At 37.0% G+C, this 12,500-nt stretch overlaps 1 protein-coding gene across 1 annotated transcript in view; it reads right to left on the minus strand.

The window, feature by feature from the left end:
- The window catches only part of LOC119590053, a 21,739-nt gene that overhangs the window by 4,173 nt on the left and 5,066 nt on the right, over nt 1–12,500 (minus strand). Inside the window, 15 exon segments of the mRNA XM_037938796.1 lie at nt 576–797; nt 2,588–2,612; nt 2,614–2,667; nt 2,852–2,911; nt 3,092–3,222; nt 4,984–5,104; nt 5,842–5,986; nt 6,939–7,135; nt 8,097–8,219; nt 8,383–9,765; nt 9,881–9,957; nt 10,090–10,168; nt 10,584–10,743; nt 10,976–11,168; nt 12,469–12,500. The exon segment at nt 12,469–12,500 is cut by the window's right edge and continues 194 nt beyond it. Coding sequence (XP_037794724.1) covers nt 576–797; nt 2,588–2,612; nt 2,614–2,667; nt 2,852–2,911; nt 3,092–3,222; nt 4,984–5,104; nt 5,842–5,986; nt 6,939–7,135; nt 8,097–8,219; nt 8,383–9,765; nt 9,881–9,957; nt 10,090–10,168; nt 10,584–10,743; nt 10,976–11,168; nt 12,469–12,500 — 3,002 coding nt within the window.

A 12,500-nucleotide genomic window follows, 5' to 3' on the forward strand; every position in this document is an offset into this window, starting at 1 on the left:
GAACCTAGTCCTTACCCACCATGGTTCCCAGCCACAGCAGTAACCTCCAGGCGACAGTTGCAACTTCTCGCGCCTGGGCGGGGCACAAACCGCCGACTCCTTGGATGAGAGGCCGACACGTTACCACTGTACTAGCCCGGAGGCTTGAGAGAGAGAGAGAGAGAGAGAGAGAGAGAGAGAGAGAGAGAGAGAGAAGAGAGAAGAGAGAGAGAGAGAGAGAGAGAGAGAGAGAGAGCCATCAGGCACCACAGCAATTCATAAATTTTGCTTCTTTCTTGGAATAATAATAATGCCTTATTAATATTAATTATCTTAATAATAGTAATAATAATAATAATTATTATCATGTCTATTATGGTAATGATGAAAATAATAATCATGTCAATAATGATGATGATGATGATAATTATGAGAGAAATAAAACCTCAACACTACCCTGTTCCCCTATCCCTTTTTTTAAACTTTGGCTAAGATGAGTACTGAACATCTATGGGCAATGCATAAAATCATTTTGGCAGGAATTAGGTGTAGTCAGACTTTTGCTCCTGATAGTACATGACAATATAAGATCTTACCTCTTTTCATATAAGGATATATAGTGTTCTTCTGTATTAGCACATCATAATTGAAATTGAGTAGCAACTTGATACATTCATTGTGACCTCTTATGGCTGCTTCATGCAAGGCTGTCCACCCAAAGTTATCGGCCATGTTGATGTCAATGCCCGGGGCGTTCAACAGGTCTTGCACCCGCTCGACATTGTTTTTGATACATGCTCTCAAGAGGGGTGTCTCACCTGGGTGAATGAGAGTTATGATGACAAATTTCAACAGGCTTTTCAGAAGGTTAATGGATAGAAATGTTTAAAGAAAAGCAAAGAGATGAGTTTGTCTTAACTTAGAGGAGAATATTACTATGCTTATTGTACTTGCAGATATTACTAAATAATGGTTGTGCATATTAGGTACCCATATTTCCATAATGCACTGTAGTTTTACCTATGAACACAATCCAAGCTCTAAAGAGTGGTCCAGACTCCATATACAGTTATTGCTCATTACCCAAGGTATTACAAACTGGTTGTACTCCTTTGTCTTGATGAAAATCCTAGTTGGCAATTGCTTAAGCCTGTTTACCTCTTCCTTTAAAATTCATTGAAAAATTTTCTAAGGTTCTTTTGTTTTTTCTGTCTCTTTTTTTCACCATCTTTGTTACTGAACCATTTTCAAAGAGAATATATTGAGAAGAAACTAATCATAACACATCACACAGATTGATAGAAGTGCAAAGTGGGAGGAGCAAATTGACACCACTGCATTTAGCCAGTGGAGAGCACAGGAGATACCAGATATATCTAGATAAATAATTATTTATATAATTTCCTTAATGTTATTATAATCATCAGAAGTAAAACAAAAATCCCACTTTTTTACGGACAACTAAGTGTTCCATTCCATAAATGGCCATTCTAAAACTCTAAGGTAAGTTAGTTTCAATTTTGGGTTCCACAGACTACGGAAATGGTGCTACTTATCTTTTAAGTACCTTGTTTATTCCCACAATTCTAACCTATGTGTATATATACATGGTTACCCAGCTTCACTCAATGCACTAGGGGAATGCATCAAGATAAAAACAGGCATTCAAACATGTTAAGCCCTCTGCAGTGGCTGATGTAATATCAAGTTGAACACTTTGTATGCAGGAAAGGACAGGAAATAAAATAACAAAGAGAGTGTGATTACTCAAGGACATTCAGAATCCCTTACCTCTAGGACTGATGATTAAATCTGTACATCTGGTGACCTCATCAGTTAAAATTATAATACTAAATTCTTACTCTGGATCTCACACGGCTAGTCAAGGTCTATTGTAACCTCAACTCTAGTAAATATTTCTTAACTATTTTCTATGTTTGTATATGTCCAGCATGCTGTTGAGGGATTAAGCTTTAAAATGCATCCACATATCAACAAAGCTTATAGCACTTCTAATGGAGGATCATCTACTTCTTCTCTGCTTCCTAAGAGTAAGTGTTGGAATAACATGTCTCTTCATGCTTTTTCCTCATTCACTGTGGTTAGTTGATGGACACAGCTTTGACATGTTTACAGAGGCAAACTGTGCTATATGGACTTACTGAATGCCTGCCAATAGCAATGAGAACTATCTCTGGCTCACTTTGTGTTCAAATAAGACAGGAAAAGAAAAAAGTCAGATATAACATCTGAGGATCCAAATCCTACTGCACATATATTTGTGCACTGCCAGGGTTAAATGTAAAAGTATGTGTCCTGAGTGGCACTTGCATCAAAGTGTCTGAATGGCTGTCAGTACTAGATATTGTGGTTTCCTCATTCAGATGTCCATTCAAAAGTCCCAAACTCCCTGTCACTCAATTCCTTCCTGATACTAGTCCTGGTTTGATTTCCAGTCCAATTTTATCCTTTACAGTCTCGACAATCCTCTTTAATCCTTATTCACAACAAGATATCATCGTATGTCAAATTGTGGCAATAATTTAAGGGTCCAATATCATACCACCTGGTAAACAAGGCATCAATAAAGAGAGAGATTAAGACTTACCCTTGATATTCTTCTTGTTCACATTCTTGGCCCAAACGAAACTTCTTGGGAGGGGAGGAAGTTTTGTTAGTTTCTGAACCCTATTGAAAAGAAAGTAATTAATTCTGATGACACACTTATATATTAAGGATTCAGTAAACATTTGTATGCCATTATTCAGTATTCAAGCCAGGAAGAACACATGCTACAACTTAAAAATAAATATCAAAATAAGGGCTTTATATTGAGTGAAGAAATAGATCAGAAAAAAATTAAGTAACATACCCCAGGGGAATGAGAGGTGGATGTACATTGACTAAGCACCACAGCTTGACCGAAATCCAACTGTTGGGGAACAGGAATGATTACTGTCATTTCATAATAGTACAATTAATAAACAAAATACAATAATCACAAAATAGTGCAAAACAAATGTAATGTAATTTCCAACAGATAACACTGTAACACCATACTTTGAGAGGGGAAAGTCCTTATTTCAAAAAGATGCAACTTTTTCTAACTTACAATATCTGCAAAATTAATTATCTGATTGAAGATCTGAGTAATTTCTTGGAAGATCATAGAAGACACAATCATCTTTGGCCATGGAGACGAGAAGCTGTGAATGAGCTTCAGGCATTGACTAGAACCCAAATCTGTCAAATGAAATACACGTTACTGATGATGTAATTTAACCTAATCATGGCAAAACCTCAGCACCATACCAAAGGACATGCCAGCTGTACACTGAGTCTGCTGCTCAAGGGAAAAATTATGTTTGGAAAATATAAGTCTAATCCCATTTTCTAAGCTCTTGGCAATTTTAAGCTAATGAGGTTAAAAAATGGCTTTAAAACCCACTTTTGAGACTGTTTCTCTTCAATAACTGCAGCTAAGGCCAAACAATAGTGCATATGACAGCATTGGACATCACTAGTGTGAATGTATATTAACCTTCATAAAAGGCTTAAGGGAAGCAACCAATTGGGAAGGGGGGGGGGGGTTGAGTGAAAATATCACTTTCTGGGAAAAAATTTGAGCAAAGCTGCTACATCTGGTAACACTGATGAAGTTTCACACTTATATTTGCTATATCTGCCGAGTTACAGCTCGAAATATAACCCCTACTGTGTGTATTTTTTTCATTTTGCACTGTCAGTGTTGCATAAAACAAGGTATATTTTAATGAAATATTTGAAAATATAGTGGTTCTGAGCAACCTTACATTCCTGTTTGGCTGAACAATAGCCAAAATGACACACCAGTGAGCCTCTGCTCTTAGAAGATAGAGGGTGTGTTCTAGTCAGCATACCAGGACACACAGGGCCTATTCCAAAATACCTAGGAGGAAGATGCAACTTCCGTTGCAAGACACAAGAGAAAAGAAAAAGAAAGCAAGTGGAAAAAAAGAAGAAATGAAGCTTGAGGACACAGCTGTCGTGCATACTGTGGAACTTTTACACATCAGTTTATATTCATATAGTGGTCTTGACTTCTCATATTTTTATCTCCTCCAAACAATCAATAATAATGATTTTCCATCCAAACCAGCCACTCCCCTTAACCATTTTGCTCCAGATGGTTTAAAAGAAGTGCACCACTTGTGTGTGGGGCACTCGCCCGCAAGCGGTAGGTAAATTTGAATGTGTTGTCTCTCTCTCTCTCTCTGGTGGAGGGGTAAAGGTGACAGTAAAGGATGGGGGGATATGGAGGACAATGGTAAGACACAGAAGGGAAAACAGTGATGTAGACTCTGCAAATGATAGTTTCTCATTTTGAGTACAGGGTCAGCATAGTCCAGCTGATTAACCCATTATTCCCGGTTGTCAGAAATCCCTGAGAGCAATTAAGCTCTGGTAACATCTGGCAGTGGCCAGACAGTGGGCGCAGGAGTCCACTGCGTTAAGCCGAACATCCCGCTCCATGCACTCTGGCGTGTTGCCGCGTGTACAAGCTGAACCTGCCAACCATGCTGTTTGCTATGACGTCCTATCACGTCACCCAGCAGGAACGGGTCAACATGATTGTTGGGAAGAGGGATGGTTGGTGGGGCTATAGAATTTCTAGGGTAATATAAAGTCTAAAAACTAGAACCAGAACAGAATACGGGGACCACTCAGCAGCAACTAAAATAAAATGGAATCATGATGCCAATGTTGGTGTCACATTGGTGCTTCATGATGCCGAAACCAGTGTCACCATATAAAATGGATTCAATAGCTTGTAGACACTAAATGGTCAATCACAAAATGAATCCCAATTCAACGTATTATCAATTTAAACACAACTGAGGAATGTTCTTCTACTGTAGGTTAAGTTGCTTTGATATGGTACTAAGTAAGTGAGAGTTTGATTGTGTGTTATTATACTTATACCTATATTTACCTGTCTGTGGCTCTACCTAATTCTGTGCATACCTTTGATTTGGAGGAGAAATTCTCTGCTAAAGAGTGCAATTGACTTTGGTAATGGGCTGACTGGCAGTAGTAATGTTTTCTCATATTTCCATAAGACCTCCAAGACTATTGATACAAGATCCTGGGAAAAGACAGCTTGTGTTAATTATCAGCAAGGGTTAAACTGCAGATAAATAATTTACCTATTCCTAGAAAAAAAAGGATATATTAACCCACTGGTGCCAGGGATGTACATGGCATGCCCACTGTGAGTTTGATTCATTAAATGCCTTAACATATAGATGGCTCCACAAATACTTGTTTACCAGTGAGTCAATTACTATACTACCTATCTTATCTGTTTGCTCTTTTCCTAAATTTTTGGAAGTATTTCCTTTTCTTTCATAATGCTATTAATGTTATTAACATTATAACTACAATAAAATCCACAATAACAACAACAGCATCAATATTGATAGCATAAGCAAAACCACATTTTTCCAGAAAACTCATGGAAAGGTGAAACCAAGTGAGGTCACAAGCTCTACTATTTGACTGAGCACTTGTGGAGGCATCTATGTGTAAAGTCATTTCACAAACAATACTTCAGTGAATACTAATATTCCCAGCAGCATTGGCTTCATTTCTTTTTGGCCTTAATATTTCAACTATGGGATCAAAAACTTTTTAATCTAACTAAATTTCAATGGCATTTCTTTCTATGTGACAAAAGCACAGCATTAATCAATGAATGCTGTTTTACATTTCTTTGTCAACTCTAAAGTGTATTTTATTGCTAATAATCTTTACTTTCCTTAAAAAAGAAAGAATGAATCCTTTTTAGCAATCTGAACTCAATAATATCAAATCAATACTCACTGCAACACACTGTCTCACAGCTGGGTCAGCTGACTGCACTGCAACCCATTTCTGCAACAGGTGTTTCACTGGACTTGTTGTTATTGTAGGCTGTGTCAGCTGGCCCAAGAAGATTTTCCAGCTGAGAAGATGAATGACCTCCTCCCTGGAAGTATTGAAGATAACTATGGAATATTTCTACTTACTAAGATACTGAGAACTGTGAATGATAAAATTTTCTGTTGAAGGGATACTGGAGTTTACTAGAAAAAAGAGTGTAATTGTGAGCTGAGGAGAGAATCATACCCTTCTACATTAGAACTCTATTGCCAAAACTGCATTCTATTAAAAATGAAATGAATGAATAAATAAATCAGTAAACAGTATAATAATGAAGCAGGATGTCAATAAGTCAATAAATTAAATCTATTACAGATACCAGGCACAAGATTTCTATGTGGCCTGTTTTGCACAGCTTATATGCATTCTCTGTTGCTGAGTCTGGGCATAGACATAGATATATATATAGAGATCGATAAGTACGGATATGAATTGGGCATAAGCATGGGTATAGTTTGAGAACAGAAGAGGGTAAGAGTATGAGTACAGGAGGGGGTATATAGGTATAGGTATAGGTGTGTGTGTGTGTGTGTGTGTGTGTGTGTGTGTGTGTGTGTGTGTGGTGTGTGTGTGGGTGTGGGTGTGGTGTGGGTGTGTGGTGTGTGTGGTGTGTGTGTGGGTGGTGTGTGGTGTGTGTGTGTGGGTGGGTGTGTTGTGGGTGTGTGGGGTGGTGTGTGGGTGTGGGTGTGTGTTGGTGTGGTGTGTGGGTGTGGGTGGTGTGGTGTGTGTGTGTGTGTGTGTGTGTGTGTGTTGTGTGTGTGTGGGTGTGTGTGGGTGTGGGTGGGTGTGGTGTGTGTGTGTGTGTGTGTGTGTGTGTGTGTGTGTGTGTGTGTGTGTGTGTGTGTGTGTGTGTGTGTGTGTGTGTGTGCGCGTGCGTGGGTGCGTGTGGGCGCGCGTGTGTATGCATGTGTGTGGGTGCATGCATATACATGTATGCATGTGAAAGTGTATCAGTGTGCGTCTGTTTTCACTTACAAAAATAACATCTGAAACCTTACCTCTTATTCCAGTGTTTCATGTCTTCCCTGAGGACTAAGACAATAAACCTCAAGAGACTCAATGCATTTTCCCTTTTAATGGTGGTCTCTTCTGTTTCTGTATCCATGTTGTTAATTTCCTTGTCAACGTCACACAGGGAGCATTTTATCACACGGTAAATAAACTTCCATGCCAGAAGGCTTGAAGTCTCTTGATTCTGTATGTACGAAAAGTTCTCCATTAATGATTATTCATCCTTTACACATTACAAATGATTTTTTAATCCACTGGTGCTGGGGATAGCATGCAGTCTACAAACCTGCCATGCCCACTGTGAATTTAGTTTATTAATTATACTTACACACAGATGGCTCCTAGTCACTAAGAGATCAATCATTAATCCTATCTTTCTTGCCTGTTTACTCCTTTTCTTGATTTTTGGAAATATACTTAATTTATATTGGTCTTAGTGCTACTAATAACAACGTTAAAATCATAACATCAATAATAACAGCATCAATCTTAATAGCCTAAAAAACGAGAAAAAATCAAGGTTGTATGTATAATAACTGACTCCTGGGTGGTCATCTATGTGTAAATATATTTCACAGAACACAACCTCACATTCCCAGTGGCAGAGGGTTACAAAGTGAAAAAGAGGATGAACAGTCAGAATAAAAACAGTCAGTGGAATTGGTTACACAAAATACAAATAAACCATTCATCCTAATCTGCATTGGATTTAGACAAGGCAAGGCTCTAACAGAAACTTGGAGTCCTCTTGTAAAGGGAAAATAAAGATCTTATAAAACTTCAAAACAAAAATTAGCTTCTATTCATTAGCATAAACAAGCAAATAAAACATTTGGAGATCCTGTAAAATTTGAGGAGTTAAGCTTTAGCGTCTCTAGCTAATGTGTAAATCTAGCTCTAAGGTCCTAATATAGTCTGCCAACCTCTCTTGCCAAGCCACTAGGAACTATAGCTACTGATCAAGTATTGATACTCACTGTTTTAGTATTTGATCACGTGAAGTAAAAAAAATAACAAGCCCACAACCATGCACAAAAAATTAATAATAACATTCAGTAACTAATTTAAACTAAGTCCTGAATCCATGAAGATCATCTTTAATATATTCTAAATTACAGGCTAATAAATGCAAATGCATACACTACCTGCAGTGCCGCTGCAAACACTTCATAATAGTAGGTTCGCCAGCGGGAATTTTTTGGTGGGTGTAAGGAGAGAATCTTGTGTGCCATGTTCAAAGCATAAGAACAGACAGTGGTGAACTTGGTCTGTAAAATTAATCCCAGTTTCATTACTTAGAAGTTGCTGCAATAAATTTATGAATTAAATCTTCCCATATAAAAAAATATATATAAAAATTGTAACTCCATCAATATCCCTAAATAACAAAGAGTAAATAAAACTTAATATAAACCTTGTCCACTTCCTCACCTCTAAGATCAATTGTCTCAGAAAGTCACCAAACAAACTACTGGGAGGATAAGTATATGGTGTTACATATAGGTCCAGTGAGTCCACACCCGCCATAATGATTGACTGTTCTTCGGTGGAAGACCTCTGCACGTCTTCATCGATGCTCGACTCGAAGAATGAGACCTCTTCAACACCCAGTTCTCGCACTTCAGGGGAGGCTTGTATGTCACATTCCTGGTTTGACAACTCTGCACTATGGAAGTTCTTTGTGTTGCTTTGCTCTTTGCTTTCTTCATTGTTAATCAGAACAATATCACTGCTATAGATGCCACTTACCCTTTTACTTTTTCTTATAAATTTTGCAATAGATCTTTTCACTTCCTCATTATCTATTTTCATTTCCCTTGAGGTTTCTTTTATTTTTTCTTTCACAGGCAGATTGCAAGCTTCACTCTGTTTAACTTTGTTCAGTGGTGCTTTTGCTGGGCATAACCACTCATCTATTCTTGGACCAATATTAACAGATACATTTTTCAGTAAGCACTGCACAACAAACATTTTTGTGGAAGAGCTTTCTTCTATTAACGCATTTTGTACAGGTGAAGAAACATCTGCTCTTGTAATGTCTGTGGCAGTTCTTAATACTTCCTTAGATAGTTTTTCATTGTCTTTTATTTCCTTGAAAATTGTTGCACTGTCTCTTTTCACTTCATCAGAATCTATTGTATCATCTACTTGTAAGTCACTAGAATCGACCCTATTTTCCTTATCAATACTACTTGAAACTGCCATTTCATTTTCTAAACATATTACTTCATTTGAAACTTCTAGTGAGACTTTTGAATCTTCATGTGATGTTCCTGTTAAGTCTATGGTACATGGATGTATTTTCTTGTGGTTCTCTGTAAAAAAATTATTTGCATGAAGTCTTTCTACCATAATTTTCATTCTGTTTCTGATGTCATTTTCTGTTATTTCCTTCTGGTTATTACCACAAATCTCCTTACTTGGTAATTTCCCTTTCTGTACAGAAATAATCGCACATTCTTTGCCAATCTCTTGAATACTGTCATTGATTAACATGTTTCCAATACCACTCCTTGAGGTTTCCCCAATAACTTTGACATCATCGTCCTTCTCATCCTCAGTCACACATATTTTCCACTTTCCTGCACTACTCTTCGCACTGCTTTGCTCCCCGTCAGGTACCTTCCGTAGGACAAACTTGAAGATAGAAGGCTGCTGCTTCTCTGGGGTAACCTGACAAAACTGGTAGCTGCGTTTCCGGCTCGAAGAAGGTGTCCTCCTGACTGGAGAACAGGCTTGAGGTAATTTGCCAGGTGAGTCAATCCTGACATACTGGTCAAGTGTTGGTTGTTGGTAAGTTATGCCAAATGCATTCTGCAAGAAATTAATATAACTTGTAAACAACCACTTCAATTTTTTTTCTTTTATTATACCTATTTCCTATCATATCCAAGCTTTCCTTTACAGCTATCTTCAGTTTGGAACATACCTTTTTGTAAGTGTTCATCTGCATCTCACTAAGCAGCTTCTTGGGCTGGATGTCTCCATTTCTTATTTGGGGCCTGGCTTTAAGGATAGAAAGGCTTGTTAAAAAGAATACCCTATACAACTCTTTGTATAATCATAAAAAAGAACATACTACAACTTCACAACAAAAACTCAAGGCAAAGAATAAATGTGGCTATAGAAATCACTTACTAAGATCATTTTTTCTTGCCAGCTGTGCATTGCCACAAGCATCTAGAAGGTATGGTCTCAAGTCTAAGGGTGAAGCTCCCTGTAAGATGTAAATAAGTAGCTAGAGTAAAATTAAAAAAAACTTTTTTTTTTTTTTTTTGGTGCCTTGTGGTTTTACATAAATACCCAGGTACAAAAGAATTAAATCAAGTAATCAAAGAGATATAACTAGTAATATATATATATATATATATATATATATATATATATATATATATATATATTTTTTTTTTTTTTTTTTTTTTTTTTTTTTTTTTTTTTTTTTTTTTTTTTTTCTTTTCTGTTCTGTTAATATACATCATAAAATATCAATATATATCTAAATGTAAGTCATCAGTTAAAGAAACTCCACTTCCAACAAAATGACTCTGAAGGGAAAATATCACAAACATCACATTTTAGTGCCCTAAAATATCCAGTAGATTGGGAATAACAAAACCCACACTGTTACATACCCTGACGATTGTGTCCTTAATGTAAGTGAAGCATACAATGGGGATGTTTGGCCCAACTGTCTCACGAATGGAGGCCGCCATCTTCCTCTCTGTGATAATGAAATCGGACTGCGAGATCTCTATCAACGAAATGATCTCAGCACCTCCAGCGGCAGTGACCCTGTGGAGTTAATTTTCTTGTTTGTTTTGCTGAATAATTAGGTATCTACATATAGCCCCATCAAATAAACAAATAAACAAAATCAGAATACAAAAATAAAATAATAATAATAGTAATAATAATAATAATAATAATAATAATAATAATAATAATAATAATAATAATAACAATAACAATAATAATAATAATAATATAAACCTGAAAAACATTTTGGGAAAGTCCAAGAACAAACCTTCGAAATGATTTGGTGAGGGTGTTGTTTTCCAGTTTGATATACACCTTCCAACCAGAGTAAATACCAAAGTGACTGTCATTCCTCTTCTGCCTGCACTCTGCAAATTCCCTGATCTCGTACTGGCTTTCCTCGAGCCATTTGCCCTGGCGGTGACTGTCCAGGACGAACTCGGGTTGCACAAGCCATTTTCCTGAAATGATCATTGTGTCTGTCCTGTTATGCTTTTCATGACTTGCTTTCCCATTCTTATTTATAGTATGAGATATATATCTTTTGGTACTTCATCCAATGTGACGGGAAAATATAGTGTTCACTTTAGTTTTGTTTTGTGAAATGTCTGTATCATACATCTTATAATCATCATAATGTTATCAACATTAGTAATGGGAATATAAGATTAAAGAGAATATTCCCAAAAATTAAGAAAAAGGATAAATAATTGAGATACGTCATACTAGTAACTAACTCCTTGATGACTAAGTACTTGTAGAAACATCTATATGTAAAGATAATTAATAAACTAAACTGTACATGCCATCCCCAGAGGCAGTGGTTTAAAGCTACAATTGTGAATCTTAAAATTTTCCTTTTATTGTGGGGGGGGGGGGGACAAACTATTCTTAGTTGACATAATCAAGATCAGCATTGCAACTATTTTGTAAAAATAGTTTAATTTGTAAAAATCTAAAGAATATCAGACGACAATTTTTTTTTTCATTACATTAATTCTTTAAATTCAGACAGGTCAAAATTCCACCAAATCATCAGAAATTTCACAAGCTCTGGCAACACTACCATCAACCATTGTCTCTCACAGCTCCACTGTCCATACAGGATATATTCCTGTCTGCGTCCCGTACTGAGCAATCGAGCATATCCCCCACCCTATCCCCATCTCTCTTGCATACAGGAGAGCCAGTAGTTCAGTAAATTCCCAGATCTCAGTGTTGTCTGTGAACTGATTATTGTATTTCAACTACTACTACTACTTATTTTAGTTTCACCCTCATAGGCCTTTTTCTGTCCATGAATTAAAAGCAAGGGGGTCCATAAAAAATTCAAACTCCACTGGGGGTTGATATGTTAAAAAGTTAGAGAACCAATGAACTAAACTTCCATGTCAGCCAAAAAGATATTTCTGCTAATCTCAAAACCATCACACACCAACCACTTACTTGCCTGTGAACTAACACTTTCAAACTATCTATCTCTTTATCAACACTATTTTTCTGACAGGATATTACTACATCATTGAAAATTAAAAGCAAATTAATTCTAGCTCTAACACCCTCCCTATTTCATTCATTAGATGCCCTCTCACAAATTACCTTCTACCTCTACAAACCTGAACCAGCTCCCAAGCACTTTCAGTCAATCTCTCAAACCATCTTATCAAATTCTTTTTGCTAACGATCATAGCTGTAGTTACATAACTGCCTGCTGAGAGGAACATTTCCTTCTACCTCTCAGTCTCTCTTTGTTTCACTCACCTGATGCCAGGGCCCCGAGCACTTTCTCTGTC

The sequence above is a fragment of the Penaeus monodon genome, chromosome 26, assembly GCF_015228065.2.
Source record: "Penaeus monodon isolate SGIC_2016 chromosome 26, NSTDA_Pmon_1, whole genome shotgun sequence".
Classification (NCBI taxonomy): Eukaryota; Metazoa; Arthropoda; class Malacostraca; order Decapoda; family Penaeidae; genus Penaeus; species Penaeus monodon.